Source organism: Epinephelus lanceolatus, chromosome 3 (genome assembly GCF_041903045.1).
Source record: "Epinephelus lanceolatus isolate andai-2023 chromosome 3, ASM4190304v1, whole genome shotgun sequence".
In the NCBI taxonomy this organism is placed as follows: domain Eukaryota; kingdom Metazoa; phylum Chordata; class Actinopteri; order Perciformes; family Serranidae; genus Epinephelus; species Epinephelus lanceolatus.
Window position 1 is genome coordinate 5,837,060 of NC_135736.1, and position 21,180 is coordinate 5,858,239.

The 21,180-nt window shown below is 41.2% G+C and overlaps 1 protein-coding gene across 1 annotated transcript in view; it reads right to left on the reverse strand.

The window, feature by feature from the left end:
• LOC117255357 (E3 ubiquitin/ISG15 ligase TRIM25-like) overlaps positions 1-21,180 on the reverse strand; it is a 37,147-nt gene that overhangs the window by 1,170 nt on the left and 14,797 nt on the right. Inside the window, exons 2-8 of the mRNA XM_033624170.2 lie at positions 13,666-14,278; positions 12,061-12,156; positions 11,661-11,894; positions 10,788-10,956; positions 10,435-10,500; positions 1,224-1,409; positions 713-853 (exon numbers count right to left, since the gene is read on the reverse strand). Coding sequence (XP_033480061.2) covers positions 713-853; positions 1,224-1,409; positions 10,435-10,500; positions 10,788-10,956; positions 11,661-11,894; positions 12,061-12,156; positions 13,666-14,259 — 1,486 coding nt within the window. The 5' untranslated portion in view covers positions 14,260-14,278. The remainder of the gene's footprint in view (positions 1-712; positions 854-1,223; positions 1,410-10,434; positions 10,501-10,787; positions 10,957-11,660; positions 11,895-12,060; positions 12,157-13,665; positions 14,279-21,180) is intronic.

Here is a 21,180-nt window from a genome sequence, read left to right on the forward strand (position 1 = left end):
GTAATTTGGGTGAACTAACCCTTTAAGCTTAAAATACAGCTGAGTCACGTTCATATCATATGGAAGCCCTTTTACAAGTTTCTGAGTTGTAAGTGTACGTGTTCACTGGGCCACCACCTTTATAGTAAATACTGATAACAGATGGCATTAGAAAAAAATCCACACCCAATTCAAACAACTATGAAAGCATGTTAAGTTGAAATGAGAAGAGTCTGCCAGTGGTTTGTGGACTACAGAGATTCCACAGTGTGGTATGCAGCGCATATGACCATTTTCGACCTCAAGGTCTTTATCAGGATGTTGTTGTTTTATTTTTGTTTTGTTTTGTTTTTCTTGCGCCGTGATGAAGACCATAGGGTCGTAACTGGTTGGTGTTTTAATGTAATAAGCCATGTATTTGCATAAAGGCGTTTTAACTTAATTTGAGTGCATTTGTTCCTGCTCCACGTATGAGTGCCTGAAGTTCATTTTTTCTCCCCATGTGCTGACCAAGAGCACCTGCGTTTCTTCTTGAGTTTCATATGAAAAGACAGTCCTCAAGCACACCACTACCTCAGACTCCATAAACTGTATCATGTTTGAAAATAAGAGAGGTCAGTGGTCAGGTACAGAAAAAGCTGCACCAAGAGATGGTTGGGATTTTTTGTTTTGGTCACATAAACTTGAGCATACATTTGTGAAAAGTCATTACAAAAATGTACTTCTCTCATACCTTTGTTTTTGACTGTGTGGCTTCTGTTGGATGCTTCTCCAGTCTTCTTCGGGATCCCTTTATGACCTGGCTTGCAGATGATTTTCTTCTCTTTCTTTTCTGATATGGTTGTCTTAGTTTTTCCTTGACATTTCTGAGGATCTGATATTTTATTTGTGAAAGTTAGGTGTTATATTTTATTGTGAATTGTGTGTTTACATTCTGTCATTTGATTGGTTGTTGGGCTGTTGATTGGCCTTCTAATTGTGCAATTAATTCATGCCTATCCCTTCGGATACATCATTGGATACATGCTAAATTAAAACAATGTGTAGAATATTCAATTATAGCATCTTTCAAAGGATTCTGCTGGAGTTTTAGAGGAAAAGTGATACAATCACAGTGGAGACTGATGTAGTCTAAATGTTGCAGACATCCCATTGTTTCATCTCAGTGTCTTTTTTTCTTATACTATAATGATTAATATAACAATTTGATATTATGTATGATTGTACATTTATGTCCGACTTACTTGTCTTTTGTCCTGTAAATCGGGGACCCCTGTAGACACCTGGTGGATGGTGCTGGGGTAGATTCCAGCCTGCCTGTGACCCTATATAAACAGGTACAGGAATGGGCTGGAATAATGGCTGGGCTGGTGGACATCCTGGACTGTGGGAACTGGGCATGTTTTTCTGCTCTGGAGGCTCTGGTACTTCTGAAACAAAGAGGATGAAATGAGAAGACATTTTTTGCACCCATAAGTCTTTATCACACTAAAGAGTTGTGTGTTACAGAATGCTCATCTAATTGTTGTATTATTAAACAGAAAGTTCGAGTTCTTGATTAAGACTGTCTAAGCCACATTTGAAATACTGTATAAACACAAAGCTGTGACCACATTTCAGTTTCAGTAGTACTGCGCCAATTAGTCACCTGCTGTCACATAAGATGCAGAGCTAAAAGGGGGAACCACCAACTGGAGCCTGACTAATTCATCATCCGCCAGGACAAGAACAGTCAGAAGTATGCAACGCTGTCATTGAATAAATGCACAAACCGCCTCAAGGTTGTATGCACTTATGGGTCAAGTTGCACTTACAGTTTACATCCATGTCTGTGAAAGCATTAATGGTTCAGAGACCTCCCACCACATTTAGAGTTTCTATTTTTGGAGCTGGATCCTTCATTAGAACCGCTGTTGAAATATATTTATCGTTTGGTTAATCATTGCTCCACACTCTTGCAGCACAGAGCGTACTCTGGGCACAGACAGAGCAGCAGAACGTCAGGTGCAGTGAAAGTTATACTTAATTATATATTGTGCTGGGTCTAAAAGTTTGCCTCTGCAGCAGCTGCTCCTCTCATCCATCAATCTAATCTGCTCAGCTCTGATTGGATCAACTGATGAATTATCTACCCTGCAACTCAAAACTTCACAAACTGCTGCCAAGGAAGAAACTGAACTCATGAAGTTCAGTCCAAGTGGATGTTTGTGCCAAATTTGATGAAACTCCCCCAGGGCCTTCTTGGATCGCCAGTGTTATCTCTGTAGATAGCATATTGTAGCGGCCCTGGGGCAGTGGTGAGGGTGAATGAGTGGAGTCAGCTGTCAGTCAGTGTAGGAGCAGAGAGGCTGAAGGCGTCCCCGCTCGGTATTGTAAATGAGTATGTGTGTGTGAAGTGTGTGTTTTTTTGCCACTGACCGGTTCAGATCGCCAGTGCTATCTCTGTAAATAGCATGCTAACTTAGCCTTTCCCTTACCTCTGGGCTGTGTGATGTCACGAGATTTGCTCCACTGTGTCTGTAGCTCTCTCTACTCGTGGGACAGCCGTTTTCTTGAGGAAGAGGTGTTTCGGGATTGGATGTCTTCTCTTCTTCGGCTGGCAGTAGTCATCTTGGGAGAAGTGAGCACTGCAGACCTGATGGTCTGCAAGGCGCAGTGTCTGGAGAGGAGTGTTAGCATCCATTTGTAGTGCAACTAGCCACAACTTCAGCATCTCGCCGTCCGACAAAGGCAGCCTATGAAAGCTGTACGGGGTGTTGCACGGCATCCTGTTCTTGCGTTCGGGAAAAAGGCCCGTTTATCTGAGCACTCCAAAAACTCTGGTAACACTCCAGGGGGTAGCATGTAAAAGACTCCATCCTCTGACTCTTTATAGTGTAACACACACTTCACACACACATACTCATTTACATTACCAAGCGGGGATGCCTTCCGCCTCTCTGCTCCAAGACTGACTGACAGCTGACTCCACTCATTCACAGTCACCACTGCCCCAGGGCCGCTACCATATGCTATCTACAGAGATAACACTGGTGATCTGAACCGGTCAGTGGCGAAAAAAAGCACTTTTATACGGGACTCATTTGCCCCCCATTACCGTTTTAGCTCGTTTCGCGGCTCAATACTGAACCAATTTTAGAACGAGTGGTACCCAGGAATCATACGCACACATACACATGGGGAAATAGAGCCCAGGTTGAAAAATACCGAAGTTGTCCTTTAAGGTATTTTTTAAGATATTATGTTCACAAGAATGAGACAGACAAGGTTACAGTGACCTTTTACCACTAACATCTAATGAGTTCATCGTTGAGTCCAAGTAGACACTTGTGGCAAATGTGAAAAATTCTTTCAAGGCACTTGAGATATCGCATTCACGTGAATGGGAAGGATGGACAGACAGAAGAACGGACAGACAACCTGAAAGCATCATGCCTTTGGCCATGGCCATCACCACTGCGGAAGCATGAACACAAGATGCCACGAAAGAAGCAATGAGATGTCTACAGAGATTTATGTTAGAGTTGCCAGGGATCCCACTGTATCCTGTCATTCCCTTGGAGTCATTGCTGTCTCCCAATCCACCTGCCTTTTATCTCCACCCAAAATGGACAGCCCACACCAATGATCTATGGTTAAGTTAAAAATGTAACTTCAGCTAGTTTGCACGTTTTTACTTGTATCCTATTATGCTCGCTTTTCTTTAGCTATGTTGTCTATCCAGCAATATTGTGTTTGTTAAAGTCTAGCTTGGTCACTCAGCAAGTAATCAGGCTACATTGTCACGAAAATAATATCGCTTGCAGTAGTTGCTGCTGGATACATATGTGGTTATAATGTAAATGCAACATGATGAGAACTTTTTGTTTCATTCTTCTAATGTTAGGTATACTAGGGGAACTTCTCTGACTCCATGTTGCCACGGATTTGTAAAGCAGCTGGCACTTTACGTCTGTGTTGCTTGGCAACCATTTTGCCAAATGTCACATAAGAAGTACATTGCCTGGCAGAAAAATAATTACTTGTTATCGATAAATTTCTACATTTTTTTGTTGTTATGTGTTTTTTTCAGGAGCAGCAGTAGTTAAGGAGGTAGAGCCGGTCATCCACTAATCGGAAGATTGGTGGTTCAATCCCCTGCTCCTCCAGCCCGCATGTCAAAGTCCTTCAGTAACATACTGTACCACACATCATACACTGAGTGCAAATCAGTGTTTAACTGATGAACAGGTGTCACCTTGTATGGTAGCCTCAGCCACCAGTGTGTGAATGGGTGAATGTGGCATGTAAGAAACTGGAAGAATCTCGTTCAGTCTGGGAAGACAGTCTCAAAACGTATAAGAGGGCCCTCCGCAATGCCAGAGCAAACTATTATAGCAGAAAATAAGAACAACCGCAGGTTTCTTTTCAGCACTGTAGCCAGGCTGACTGAGAGTCACAGCTCTATTGAGCCTTGTATTTCTTTAGCCCTTAGTAGTGATGATTTTATGAGCTTTTTTATTGACAAAATTCTAACTATTAGAGGCAAAATTCATGACCTCCTGCCCTCAAATGGACCCAATCTGCTCTCAAACACAGCTGTAAGACCTTATATATATTTAGCTTCTCCCCGATTTCTCTTCAACAGGTGATCTCAATGATTTCTTCATCTAAATCATCAACGTGTCTCTTAGACTCCATCCCAACTAGGCTACTTAAAGGGGTAGTGCACCCAGAAATGAAAATTCAGCCATTATCTACTCACCCATATGCCGATGGAGGCCCTGGTGAAGTTTTAGAGTCCTCACATCCCTTGCGGAGATCGGCGGGGGGAGCGGCCAGCACACCTAATGGCATACGGCACCCCAGACTAACGTCCAAGAACACAAAATTGAATCCACAAAGTATCTCCATACTGCTTATCCGTAGTGATCAAGTATGCTGCAGCCCCGACATAAAAAGTTGTTTCGAAAAATGTCATGTGAACTCTGTTTTTAGCCTCACTGTAGCCTGGAGCTCTGACTGCTTCTCTGTTCTCCGTGCTCACGTGTGCGCGCTCAGGGTGATCGGTGATCTCTGAAGAGCAACAGTCCCATCAGTACTGATGTCCAGATTCTCAAGTGCAGGCATCGCCAATTCCCAGTCTGAGCAGCAAAGACTTTCCTCATCCATTGGCATTGCTTTGCATTTGAAACAACTATACCACCAGATTTCCAGTGCTCAACTCCGGTATTCTGTGGCTGGCTGAGGGTTAGGCTCATGAGCTGCGGCGGCTGCTTCGTCCAGTAGCCTGAGTTCCGTGCGTATACTCGGGCTCAAACAAATACGGCTCAACAAAGAAATGCTGTTCCTCCTCAATTTCAAAGTCTTCAGACATGTTGGGCTGTCTTTTGCTAAAAGACCGTAGTGCAAATTATCTTTTACCTCTGTGGTTACGTTGTCTCCCTGTGCGGTGCATGTGTCACGTGATGTAAACACGGGTGAGCAAAGCTCATGCTTTGGCTGGTCTTGCGCAGGCGTGCACACGTGAGCGCGGAGAACAGAGAAGCAGTCAGAGCTACAGGCTACAGTGAGGCTAAAAACAGAGTTCATATGACGTTTTTCGAAACAACTTTTTATGTCGGGGCTGTAGCACACTTGGATCACTACGGATGAGCAGTATGGAGATACTTTGTGGATTCAATTTTGTGTTCTTGGACGTTAGTCTGGGGCGCTGTCTGCCATTAGGTTTGCTAGCCGCTCTCCCCGCCGATCTCCGCAAGGGATGTGAGGACTCTAAAACTTCACCAGGGCCTCCATCGGCATATGGGTGAGTAGATAATGGCTGAATTTTCATTTTTGGGTGCACTATCCCTTTAAGGAAGTCTTACCTTTAGTTAACACTCACGTATTAGACATGATCAATATATCTTTATTAACAGGCTATGTACCACAGTCCTTTAAGGCAGCTGTAATAAAACCTCTCCTAAAAAAGCCCACCCTGGATCCAGAGGTGTTAGCCAACTATAGATCAATTTCTAATCTTCCCTTTCTTTCAAAGATCCTTGAGAAAGTAGTCGCAGACTGTGTGACCGTGTGACTTTCTCCATGATAATAATTTATTTGAGGAATTTCAGTCAGGACTTAGAGTGCATCATAGCACTAATTAAAATTACATATGATCTTCTGATTGCTTCAGACAAAGGACTCGTCTCTGTACTTTATTAGATCTTAGTGCGGCATTTGACACAATTGACCATCAAATTCTGCTACAGAGACTGGAACATTTAATTGGCCTAAAAGGCTCTGCACTAAGCTGGTTTAAATCTTATTCATCTGATCGTTTTCAGTTCGTTCATGTTCATGATGATCTCTACGTACTAAAATTTGTTTTGGAGTTCCACAAGGTTCTGTGCTCGGACCAATCCTATTCACTCTATATATGCTTCCCTTAGGTAACATCATAAGGAGTCACTTTGTAAATTTCCATTGCTATGCGGATGATACACAATTGTATTTATTGATAAAGCCAGAAGAAACAGATCAACTAACTTAACTTCAAACATGCCTTAAAGACATAAAAACCTGGATGGGCTCCAATTTCCTGATGTTAAATTCAGACAAAACTGAAGTTATTGGTCTTGGCCCCAAACACCTCAGAAATTCTTTGTCTGATGATATAGTTTATCTGGATGGCATTGCTCTGGGCTCTAGCACTACCGTAAGAAACCTCGGAATAATATTTGACCAAGATTTGTCTTTTAACTCCCCTTTAAAACAAACCTCACAGACTGCGTTTTTTCATCTGCGTAATATTGTGAATTTTAGGCCTATCCTGTCCCAAAAAGATGCAGAAAAATTTATCCATGCTTTTATTACCTCTAGGCTGGATTACTGTAATTCCATATGATCAGGTAGCTCAAATAAGTCTTTGAAAACTCTCCAGCTAATCCAGAACGCAGCGGCACGTGTGCTGACAGGAACTATGAAACGAGATCACATTTCTCGTGTTTTAGCTTCTCTGCACTGGCTCCCTGTAAAATCCAAAATTGAATTTAAAATCCTGCTCCTAACTTACAAAGCTCTAAATGGTCAGGCTCTGTCATGTCTTAGAGAGCTCATAGTGCCATATTATCCCACCAGAACACTGCGCTCTGAGAACGCAGGGTTACTCGTGGTCCCTAAAGTCTCCAAAAGTAGATCAGGAGCCAGAGCCTTCAGCTATCAGGCTCCTCCTCTGTGGAATCATCTTCCTGTTTTGGTCCGGGAGGCAGACACCATCTCCACATTTAAGACTAAACTTAAGACTTCCCTTTTTGATAAAGCTTACAGTTAGGGCTGGCTCAGGCTTGCCTTGGACCAGCCCCTAGTTAGGCTGACATAGGCCTAGTCTGCCAGGGGACCTCCTATAATACACCAAGCACCTTCTTTCCTTCTCCCTCTCTCTCTCTCTCTCTCCTTTGCTAACAATCATGTTCTGTTACTGCGTCTCGCTAACTTGGCTCTATTTCATGTCACTAACTTCTCTGGAGCCTTTGTGCTCCACTGTCTCTCAGGTTAACTTAGATCACAGCGGTGCCTGGATAGTGTGACGTGTATGGTTGTGCTGCTGCGGTGGTCCTGTCTGATGCCTTCTACTGCTGCTGTTATCATTAGTCATACTTCTACTGTTATTATACACATATGATTATTGTCATATACATATACTATCATATATTAATATATACAAACAGCATATTGTACCACAATAGCCGTAATTATTATTATAATATTATTACTTAAATTGATGTTGTTGTAAGCTACTGTCATTTATGTCTGTCCTGCATCTTTCTCTGTCTCTGTCTCTCTTCATGTATCATTTTGTATACGGATTACTGTTAATTTATCATGTTGATCTGTTCTGTACGACATCTATTGCACGTCTGTCCATCCTGGAAGAGGGATCCTTCCTCAGTTGCTCTCCCTGAGGTTTACATATATATACATACATACATATATATATATATATATATATATATATATATATATATATATATATATATATATAAATATATACAGTACAGGCCAAAAGTTTGGACACACCTTCTCATTCAATGCGTTTTCTTTATTTTCATGACTATTTACATTGTAGATTCTCACTGAAGGCATCAAAACTATGAATGAACACATGTGGAGTTATGTACTTAACAAAAAAAGGTGAAATAACTGAAAACATGTTTTATATTCTAGTTTCTTCAAAATAGCCACCCTTTGCTCTGATTACTGCTTTGCACACTCTTGGCATTCTCTCCATGAGCTTCAAGAGGTAGTCACCTGAAATGGTTTTCCAACAGTCTTGAAGGAGTTCCCAGAGGTGTTTAGCACTTGTTGGCCCCTTTGCCTTCACTCTGCGGTCCAGCTCACCCCAAACCATCTCGATTGGGTTCAGGTCCGGTGACTGTGGAGGCCAGGTCATCTGCCGCAGCACTCCATCACTCTCCTTCTTGGTCAAATAGCCCTTACACAGCCTGGAGGTGTGTTTGGGGTCATTGTCCTGTTGAAAAATAAATGATCGTCCAACTAAACGCAAACCGGATGGGATGGCATGTCGCTGCAGGATGCTGTGGTAGCCATGCTGGTTCAGTGTGCCTTCAATTTTGAATAAATCCCCAACAGTGTCACCAGCAAAACACCCCCACATCATCACACCTCCTCCTCCATGCTTCATAGTGGGAACCAGGCATGTGGAATCCATCCGTTCACCTTTTCTGCGTCTCACAAAGACACGGCGGTTGGAACCAAAGATCTCAAATTTGGACTCATCAGACCAAAGCACAGATTTCCACTGGTCTAATGTCCATTCCTTGTGTTTCTTGGCCCAAACAAATCTCTTCTGGTTGTTGCCTCTCCTTAGCAGTGGTTTCCTAGCAGCTATTTGACCATGAAGGCCTGATTCGCACAGTTTCCTCTTAACAGTTGTTCTAGAGATGGGTCTGCTGCTAGAACTCTGTGTGGCATTCATCTGGTCTCTGATCTGAGCTGCTGTTAACTTGCGATTTCTGAGGCTGGTGACTCGGATGAACTTATCCTCAGAAGCAGAGGTGACTCTTGGTCTTCCTTTCCTGGGTCGGTCCTCATGTGTGCCAGTTTCGTTGTAGCGCTTGATGGTTTTTGCGACTCCACTTGGGGACACATTTAAAGTTTTTGCAATTTTCCGGACTGACTGACCTTCATTTCTTAAAGTAATGATGGCCACTCGTTTTTCTTTAGTTAGCTGATTGGTTCTTGCCATAATATGAATTTTAACAGTTGTCCAATAGGGCTGTCGGCTGTGTATTAACCTGACTTCTGCACAACACAACTGATGGTCCCAACCCCATTGATAAAGCAAGAAATTCCACTAATTAACCCTGATAAGGCACACCTGTGCGGTGGAAACCATTTCAGGTGACTACCTCTTGAAGCTCATGGAGAGAATGCCAAGAGTGTGCAAAGCAGTAATCAGAGCAAAGGGTGGCTATTTTGAAGAAACTAGAATATAAAACATGTTTTCAGTTATTTCACCTTTTTTTGTTAAGTACATAACTCCACATGTGTTCATTCATAGTTTTGATGTCTTCAGTGAGAATCTACAATGTAAATAGTCATGAAAATAAAGAAAACGCATTGAATGAGAAGGTGTGTCCAAACTTTTGGCCTGTACTGTATATATGTATGCATATATAATGTTAGTGGTGTGACAGGGACAGGTAAATCAAAGGAGGTAACGGATGCTGTTAACCCTGTGTCCTCTGTTGCAAGAACCAACTAAGAAGTTATAAAATGGTTCGATATGAAATTTGATGTTGTACACACACACACACACACACACACACACACAAACACAACAGCTACAGGAAGCTCTTCCCAGTCACAGCTGCAGATGAGTCCATTGCTTGCATCATCAGAGAGACCTCTCTGTCAGGGGTGACACCAATATGCCTCTACTGGACCAGTCAACAGCAGGCTCAAAAGGTACGGTGATGTACATGCCTCATTAAGTGTTAAATTGCTATACATTCTGACAGCCATTACTGATAGCTTAGTGTTTGGTCAGTAACGTGGGTCTCACAGTCTCATCATTCATACAGAAGATAAATATGTGGAATCCTCTCTCCTGATTGATTCAAGTGGAATGGGATGCCAGAAATGTCAAAAACACATGTATTAAGGCAATTTAAATAACCCATTTACATTTTTAAGAAACCTAATCTGAAGCTTAAATCTGCTAACTGCCAATGTTCTCCCTAACAACACCCCTTAGTTTTAAAGTTACTGTAAACCACAGCTTCGAGTGGTTTGTTGCTTAAATCAAAACTTCAGGGATTCAGTATGTCCACTTCATGCACATATTGATGAGCAAAGATCAAGTATTATTTTTCTGTGAATTCAAAGCTACCAGTGCAGATACATGTGTGACTGTTTATATACATACGAGTAGATCTTTTATTATAGGTACTTTCATCAAGATGAACATACCAGATACCGGCTGAGATCCAGTACTTTCAGTACTTGCAGGTCCTGAGACAGGAACTGCTTTTTCATCTGTGAATGGTAAATGAACTGCAGTTAGAACATCCCAGGTACAATGATTGCAAAAGGGAAAGCTTTTTTTATACTTAGAATGTTAAACAATTATCCCACCACCACAAAACAGAACAACTATCATAGTTGTAATTAATTTCCAGTCTTTCCCCACATGACACAAACTTACTAGTTGCAACAATTCCAGTGTTAAGTTCTGCAACAAAACTGGACACGGCTAAGATTCTAATTTAATAATACATCTCCAACTGTAAAATCTCTCACTAAAAATATCACAGTACATCCACCTTGTTTAAGCATCAGTACTCTGGCCTCAACAGGCTGTTTAAGGATCTCTGCCAGATGCTCCCTCAGCGCAGCAGCAAAGGTCTGTGTTGCTGTCACCTTCTTGGAGTCCAGGGTGATTCGAGGCATGTGAGCATCAAACTTTACAGCCTTAGGCAAGTCAAATGAAGCCTGTGACGAATATGGGAAAATATACCTGTTGATGGGATGTGTTTTTTTCCAAGTCATGAAAGACATGGCTGTAGTATGTGTAGGGTTTAGCAGCATGCACTGTTCTCTTCATTGGATAGTTCCATTGGATTTGTTAATAAAAAGATGGAAAAACAAGGAATACCTGTGATACTACTAAGCTGATGTATTCATGTTGCATATTCAATTTGAACAACTGTCCAAAAACCCAAAGATATTTAATTTACTCTCATACTATATCACAGAGAAAAGCATCAAATACTCACATTTGACAAGCTGAAACCAGCAAATGTTAATTTTTGCTTTAAAATGACTTAAATTATATATCTTTTGACAAAATATTTGCCAATGAATTGACAAACAGCTGCAGCTGTAGTGGAAAGTCTATATATTTGCTTCACTATGAACTGTATTGGCTGAAACATGGCATGCACCCAAATAACATACAGGCCAGTTCCTCTCTCGCCTCAGCCATTCCATCTCAGGTTTGCATAAAGAGGGGCGCCTTTAATAAAACACTGTAATATTCCAAGTGCTTACAATATTGAGACCATTTTCCTCATTTTAATTGGAATCTCTCTCTCTCTGTTCAGTCTATTTAGTCTCATTTGTCTTTTGGCTAAATCTCAATACCCCACCCTTAACCCCTCCCCTATTTCATCTTCCTGTGACAGTTTTCATCCCACCTGTAGGAAGGCCAGGGTTTGGGACTGACTCAGCAGACTGTTGACATCTGCACGGGCTTTTGCCATCTTCTCAGTATTCTCAATCAACCTCTTCATGAGGTCCTGAAGTTTAGTCTGGCTGTTCTCAAGCTCGTGGTCCACCTCATATTGGGCCTCACGTTCTTCTTGGGCCAACAAATCCCGCATCTGCTGATACACAGCTGCCAATGCTGTCTTCCTTTTGGTTGCTGCGTCCTGAGCCAAGATCATGACAGGAGCCGTACAATAAGTAATTAAAGGAACATGTAAATAGATCAACAAACTGATGTAATTGCTGTCACATTTTCCTCTCTAGATTTATCACCAATTCATTTGTTTCCAATTGTTGCAAAAATCTGGAAAAGTTACAGATAAAATTTACCTTCAGCTTGCTCTGCATGTCATTCATTTGAAACAGAACAGTCTCAGTTTTCTCTATCTTCCCGTCCAGTAAGCCCAACTTGTCCCTGAGGTCAGACTATGAAGACAGATATGGAGCACAGCTTCAGTACACAGAGGATTACATTGTGTTTGGTATAGACCCTGCTCACCACAGCCTCACTGGAAGGCCTAGAGCACAATGCAAACAATGCTTTTACAACTGCACGCACTTCCTTCAAGTCCTGTGGCCTATTCTTTAAATGGCAGCACCTTCTTACAATTACTACAGAGGCCGAGAACAGTCATTCTCCCAATTACTTCTCAATGACGTTACCTGAAAATTATTAATCAATTATTTCAAAAGTGTGTCTTTAGTACCATTACTCAGTGGTGTAGTGGTAGTTGATTAGGTGAGTGTACTCCTAGGTAGATGAGTAGGGTTCTAAGGAGGAAGTGGGTATACTCTCCAACTTTTTTTTTTGTCTGATAGGTGAGTATACTGTAAACGGCCAGAAAAAAATGTCGTAGGTATACCCTGTATATCAATGTAAACTCTCTACTACACCATTGCCATTACCATTTGATACAATCAATGATATCAATAATTGGTACTTCTTGATCTGACATTTTCAGCTTGAATCAGTTGCATGCTGCCATGGCACTTCTGACCACCTAATCTTTTTGTAATTGCGTCATATCTCAAGATGACAAAGCTCATTTTCTCAAAATTAGGAATGCATAATATTGGATTTTTAACTGGTATCCGATATACCGATATATAACAACTTATTTGACCGATAACCGATACCAATATTGATATATCCACTTTTTCCCCACCTAATTCTAATGATCACCAAGTCTCTTCTGTAGTGGAATTAAAATCATATTATGCATGCATGCTCCTATCATGGGCCACCAGCAGATGGAGACATGAAATTCAATATTTTTCAATGTATGTAATATTCATTCAATGTGCAAAATAAGAAAAAGCATGTTGGCCATTTCCTAATTTTATTTTAAAGCCAATATCAGCTGATACCAATGACGTGCCAATATTATTGTGCATCCCTGCTTGAGATAGTTAATAATTAACTCATGATCTCCAGATAATGCATCAAAAAAATAATTGGGAGGACGGTTGTTCTCTCTCACATCTGTATACATGGAAACTGATTGTCTGCCTTGCTGGGCATAATGCCAGATACTACATTAATATCAGAATACAGTGACCCCTCCATCTGAGTACATTTTTGTTGTTAAACATGCTTTATTCCATCTAAATGTTCATATATTTTAGCCCGATTTGGTTGTAAATATTTTTTAGTATAACACCATGATGGTCAATATGAGAATTTATCAGCAGTCAGGTAAAAGTAAATTGAAAACCTTGCCATAGGAGCCAGCAGCTAACTCAGCTTAGCACAAAGACAGTACAACCAGGAAAAACAACAGGCCTGGCTTTGCCTTGTGTAGGCTAACCAATCCTGCCTATCCGCAACTTTTAATGCTTAAAATTAACACATTATATGTATTTATAGAGAGGAAATGTAGTGAGACTCCTGTCGAGTGAATATTCACACACACACACACACACACACACACACACCTCTATCAGGTTCCTCTGCTCCTCAGGAGACACGAAGGTACAGCCTTTGTGGACTTGCTGGAGGCAGAGGCTGCAGATCGGACGGCCATGTTGGCTGCAGAACAGCTCCATCAGCTTGTGGTGGTCCGGGCAGATCCGCTCCGACAGGTCGCCCACAGGCTCACTCAGCTGGTGGAGGCGAAATATTGGGTTTTCCCGGTGAGGCCGCAGGTGCTCGTCACAGAAAGAGGCCATGCAGGTGAGGCAGGTTTTGGACGCCTCTGCCTCCATACATGTATCACAGCGTAGAACATCCTTTTCCTCGGCTTTGCTCTCCTCCACCACCAGGCCGGCCTCGCTCCTGCTTGTCATGCTGATGGTCTCAACGACGGTGCTGAGGACCGTGTTTTTCTTCAGCTCCGGTTTGGTGGAGAAGATGGTGAGACACTGAGGACAGCTGTAGGAGTCCTTCCAGGTGGCCAGGAGACAGTCCTGACAGAAGTTGTGTCCGCAGGGGATGGTCACCGGACAGTCAAAGGTACTCAGACAGATGCTGCAGGTCAGCTCATCCTCCAGACTCATCAGAGAAAACTGACTCTCGCTCAGTTCGGCCATGATGAGTCTTCAGCTCAGGCTGAGGGAGAAACGAAACTTAACTTGAAAACGTAATCCCCATGCCCCTCCCTGTGTCCTCAATGAAAACCAAGTCCCACTACTGGCGTTAGAATAACGTTCAAACAACTTTAACGCAGCTGACCTATCAACATACAATCCAACTCCTCACCTTATTTTCCTTATAGCGATAAATGTAGACAGCACACAAACTATTTATCTATACAGGACTTCTGCCACATAGGCTACCCTTTGTCCTAGAACAGCTAACTGCAGCTTAATGGCCTCAATTAAGGCAGTAACTGTGTGTGTTATCATGATAGCTCATGACTAGGAAAAACACATTCCTTGCTCTCTCTCTCTGTTTGTGTTTCTGTGTGTAGCCTATGTGTGTGAGTGTAAGTGTGTCGTAGGCCCATGCAGACAGAACCCAGGTGGTACTCAAGCCCCTACACCTTTCCCCTCTGTCTAGGTAAATTCCAAATATCCTTTTTGGAAGACTTTTTTTTCTGTTTCTTTTAATAATTCTATATTTTGGTCTTTTAAATTTGGAAGTGTGTTTTATGCCCGACAACCGCATTTTAGTCGAACCCCGGCCCCTCCCTCTTCATCTTCCCTTGTGGCAGCCGCACACAAATCTTGCGCCCTGCAGACATTTCTCCTGCTCATTACTGTGTACAAATGTACTGTATGTACTGAGGACTAAAGCTCAAGATAACCTCAGGTGCTGGCAGATAGAAACCTCTCAGAAGAGTGCACTTTGCATGTACACAATGTTTCGTGCGTGCAAAAAAAAAAAAAAAAAAAAAAGATAAAATTTTATTGAGGGATGCCCTTTTTTTCCACTTGAGCACCTGTCCTGCAAAATGTTTGTGCACGCCACTGTGTGTGTGTGTGTGTGTGTGTGTGTGTGTCTGTGTGTGTGTCTGTGTGTGTCTGTGTGAGCTCAGCCTACTTTGTCACACTTCACCTCATCAACTCTGTGAAAGTGAAATCCTGTTTAATTGCATTGGCAGTGAAGGCTTAACTATTAACTGGCACTATATTTAAGGTGTTCTGATGTAAGCCACATATGTCAAACTACTATATTTGAATTCATTCAATGGCAGTAATATATTACAAGTCAAAAGCACACAGAGATGCTCGTTAGCTATAAAAAACATGAAAAATGTTGAATCACATGGAATAGGGTGAGTATTGTTAAAACGGGACATTTTCTGAAAATCGGAATTCTGGAGCAATTTGCTGAATCATCCCATTGCCTTAGCTTCCAACTTGATACAATTCTATAAACATTAACCTCCTGACTACAATATACAGAAGAAAAAATAAAGAATAATCAAACACAGAACTGATGACTCAATCTCAAACACAATCGTCAAAATGCGACCTTATATTTTGCTATAAAAAACTGAGAAATTAAAGACAATGAGTAATTTCAACATTTTTATGTCCTCAGATAACCATATTATGAAAATACAACAACACAATTGAGAATCTTCTATAAAACATTAATAGTATTTAGCAGCTCCACATCTCTTTTTTAAAAAAAATCAAACAGGGCTCTCCAAACAATTTGATAAGAATACCAAGCTCAAATAAGAAAACAATGCAAAACAAAGTAGTAATGTACAATTCAATAAGTGTCTTCAAATAACCATATCATGGAAATACAGCACAATTGAGATACTTGTTGTTGCTTTTATTTTGTCTGCCACTGGCTTCTGAAATGTACATGAATATCCATCTAATCATTTTTATCTGCTTATGGGGTCATGGGGGCCAAGCAAAGCACCCCAGACAACCCTCTCCCCAGCAATGCTTTCCAGCTCCTCCTGGAGGACCCCAAGGCGTTCCCAGGCCAGATGTGATATGTAATCCCTTCAGGATGTTCTGGGTCTACCCAGGGCCTCCTACCTGTGGGACTGACCCGGAAAACCTATACCAGGAGGCGCCCAGGAAGCATCCTGATCAGATGCCCGAACCACTTCAATTGACCCCTTTGGACACGAAGGAGCAGCAGCTCTACTCCGAGCTCCCTCCAGATGTCAGTGCTCCTAATCCTATCTCTAAGGCTGAGCCCTGACACACGCTTGCTGGCTGGTTCACCCGGGCTGGTGGTTGGGCCTTGGCCATGGGACCTGGTCAGACTCAGCTTGAATAAGTAACATGAATCCGCCACCCTGTGAGCCCACCACCCACAGGGACAGGAATCAGGTGCAATGTGTGCTGGTCAACAGGCAGAGGCAGGGCCCCAGGCGTGGAGAGCCCCAAATACCAGGCTCTGAGAAATGAACACTTTCCCAAAATAATAAAAAAAACACCCTGAATTTGAAAACATGACAGACATGGAGAAACTCCCATACTTACTTGGGGAAATACCCAAATGTGAGAACACTGCAGCTAAATTCATCATCTCATGTCACGACATGAGGACAGCCAGTGGAACCTGAGAAACACAACTCAGTGTTTACTTCTTTTTAATTGTTTAATTCTTAATTATTTATTTATTCATTTATTTCTCGTATCAACATCAACACACACACACCCACACACACACACTAACAACTTCAACACAAACTTCCAGTCTTTGTGCCTGCCATAGACTGAGACAGGAAGTGACACACATATTTGTTGTTTTCTTCTTTTTTTTTGTTATTACTGTTATTATTATTACTGAGATTGATTGAATGTGACTATGACTGTGATTGAGTCAATCATAGTTATACATATTATACATACCGTATTACCAACAGTATAGATTATAACTAATTTATTGTAAATATTGTTTTCCTTTATTGTTATTATTTTGAATTCCAAACGCAGTGTTACCTCATGCCAATGAAGCCATTTGAATTGAATTGCATAGAATAGAATAGAATAGAATAGAATAGAATAGAATAGAATAGAGAGAGAGAGAGAGAGAGAGAGAGAGAGAGAGCTTTTTCTTAGTCAGCTAGCTGAAACATGGCTATGCTAGCTCCTCTTAGCTTAGTTCCAGAAAGCCAGCTGGTAACATATTCAAGAGAGAATATATTTGATCGAGGTTATAACATTGATTTCTTTTAGGACAGTTTTGTGATCCTAAAAAACATTTTTCAGAGCAGCATCACGTTTCAACAATAACAGGGTGTCCCATTTTAACAGTAGGCTATTGGCAAAATGGGACAGGATCAAATTTCACATTTTCAAAAGGGTTAATAAAATCATAGTAATTTTCATACACAATTACATTCCCATTAATAAATACATTAAAATGAAACAGTATCTGTTTTTAGATTTTTATAAACTGAACAACTTTGACATCAGAACACTGTTTCATTTCACTTACCATTATGACTCTGGAATCAACCAACTACTAATGAGAAAACTGTACGCTCTTTTTTTATCTGACAGTTTCTTACTTGACTTATTGCTATTTTTTTGGTTCCAGCTGAGATCGAACCATTTGAACCAGTTTATTTAACCAATTTAATTTAGTTTAAATGCTTTGAACGGATCAAAATTGGCCGTTTGAGCTGGAACAGAACTAGTTCCATATTGGTGGAAAAGGCGTGTGAGAGTACAATGACATGAGAGGATCGGTATCAATGTCATCTCGGTGCGTCTAAATGCACATCTGAAGGGGACACAGACAGATGAGGGTTGACATCAATGTCCACTACAGGTATACAGCAAAAGAGGCAGTTTCCCAAAATGTCAGCCAGCTCTTTAAACCACATGTGGCTTCTTAAAAAGAAAAAAAAAAAACAAGAGTGTCTGAGAGAGAGAGAAACATATTTTATTAATAACAATCATTGGTTCATTTGTATTACAAACGGTTTTGCGTAAACTTAATGTAATAGAACAAAAATCTTTAGAATGTTAACACAATCAAACTGGTTTGTCCATGCATCTCCTGTTTGTACACTGAATACAACCAGCACACACGAAGCATTGCACAAAGGTTGATTTGATAACTTTTGATGACACACACTTAAGTACAAGCCAATGTACTGGGACCCTTGAAAGTATCAGATACAAAGAACAGTATAAAATACACTGCAGCTGAAGAGCACAAGGACAAACAACAAAATGATCTGCAAGCCACCGGAGTCTACAGACTATACCACATTTTTTCAAGCCAAAAACAGAAAACGTAAGCTATAAAGTCAATGTTGCATGAAATAAACAAACTCTTTTACTCTGCTAAGCATGAACGCACACACGTTATTTAAGCATAGTAGTAAGACTAAACCAGTGACAACACAGTATAATTGCTTGGCCACCTCTTATTTTATGGTAAAGCTTTCTATAGTTTCACAAAGCTATGTGTCCCAAACCACAATTCGCCACTGTGTTGATAAACTGCAAAAAGTGAAAACAGCAGATTTCACTTTACAGGTTCAGGCTTTACACGCAAAGATGCACTGTACCTTTAAATATTGCCATGTAAGCTAAAACTAAAGGTCCATACCTGAAGTGCTTTGCCTGAAATGCCTCAGAGATTTTTTTTACTTAATCAGCAGTTTAATTCACTACAGCAGCTGTCATGTCCAAACCTCTACCAGCTTATCAGCTTAGTCACGCTAGACAACAGTGTCTTCTCAACTGCTATGAAGATAGAACTTAAGCCACCTTTGTCAAAAAGACCAAAGAGAACTATGTTCAAACAGCTAACTTCACTGTACCTCATTTTGTGTAGACAGATCTGCTCAACACCCATACGGTTTGTCATGTCACATCTTTTAGCACCTGCAAGATGAGCGTGATCGTGGTTAGCCTGACCGAAACTGATCAGTATGCACTGACCAACCACTGATGTACTCCCGTGGTGCCACATTGGGAAATGAGCCACCATAACTATAGTCACTAGTGTGCTCAGCAAACATCTTACAAGCCGGGGTACACTTAGCATCAAACAACGAATAATAAACCCCAGTGAAACTAACATCTAACTACCCTCCTACCACCTTACCAAAAGCCAACGGAGCATTCTGATGGCTTATTGGTTTAATGTGCCTACCATATATGTGAAATTGTGTCACACCATGCAATCATGACATCCTGGGATCAAATCTGACCAAGGACCGCTGCTGCATGTCATCTTTCTCTCTCTTCGCCATTATCTCCTGACTCACACTCAACCAATAAAGACTGATAGCTCTTGATGAAAACATTCTATATGACTTCTATTCTCATCAGCCATACCAGTCAAAGAGTTGAAGTGATGATATAGGGCTGGGTGATACAAACAATATATTCAGTTATCTTGATAAACAAAATTTCACTGTCTGTAGGACACACTGCTTGTGCACGATGGACAGCCAGTCCAGCAAACAAACATGTATTTCTAGCCAGTCTTCTAGGAATGTACAACCTGTTTTAACAGGGTTAGTCACGTTAGCTCAACCAACCACAAGCTATTGTTTTTATTTCAAAAGTTGGAAAAATCTAGGCAATACAGGAAATCTTTAAGGTCACCAGAACTGATTCATATGATTTATGGGAAAAAAAATCTTGATAAAATGTTCACATTGCCCAGCCCTATAACCTGAAGAGCTACACTCCAAAACAAATATAGGTTTTTCACATGTAGACTTTATGTGAAAACACTGCATATAGACATATGCTGGAGAGTGACATAATTAAGTCACTTCTTTATCCAGTCATATTCGCAATACAGGAGACACACGAGTGCACGCATGCTGTGCGTATAGTGTACAGTGTGTGTCGTGTGTTCTGGTGTAATCCTAGTAAAGGATGGAGTAGCTCAAATCTCTGATATTGAAACCAGCACATGGAAACCCAGCTACCATTCCTCCCAGCTTCATCTCATCAAGGCAGCTGGCTGAATATGACAGCACACCCAGACTTTGTTACATTGTTGATTATCTGCTTCAGTTAGGTTTACTGAAAAAAAGAAAAGGAAGTATGGTAGATCATTTATTCTGCTCATCTTTTGCTATCAATAACAACATTATGTGTTTATTCCTTCTGCATATAAGATGTACAATATTTGCCTTGATCCAGACCTTTGAATCCGACCACTCCACTGAGTTAGAGTTGACTGAATGGTCTGGCATTGTGACATGAAATGATGTTTTCTCTGTCAAAAAAAACAACCAATGAGCTCCACGGGGGTGACTAACAATTAGCCAATCAGCACCCTGGAGGGACTAACACTGTTGTCAAGCAGTGCGTTGGAACCAATGAGGAGTAATATCAATGGCAACCACTATAGACAAAACAGACACTGCTAACAAGGCTGTTAAGACGACATGTCTTGTCAACACTGCCTGATATTGTGGTTTGTATTATTTCTCCCTGCTCTACTCTCAAAACAGGTAAGTTGGCATGGCTGCTCATCTGACTACTCATCAGTAGGTCTGCTTCATATCAGTGCACAAGTGCACAGCTTAACATGTAACAGCCAGGGCCAGGTAAGCTGTTAAAATGGAGTGTAATGTGTCAGCCAGCAGCAGCAGCAACCACGTAATTGTCAGCTGACAAAGCAAACACCAATGTCAGCCTACAGGGCAAAAGCCAAGGTAGTTTCTCCAGCATATCTGCTGGCTCCGAGACTGTCAAATGGTGTGGAGACTCCGCATACTCAGCGTATCACAGGCATACACCAGCATGCTGATGGTACGGAGATTGAGGCGGATATGTGGGTTTGTAGTGGTTGGTTAGAGGAAATCTTAAAGGAATCTCCAACCTCCACAGATATCAGAGTGGATGCAATGTCAGACTGAAGATTGTAACTGAGTGTAACGAGTTGACAATTCAGTCTGATATCAGGCAAATATAATATAGCTTTAAAAACATATTTATAGCTTGTTTTTAAATACTTATGAGGTGATTATGATGCATATGTGCATCCCAATCACCTTGAATGCAGTTTATAGGCTTAAAAACACAAGGTATGTTGTTTTTCCTGTGATT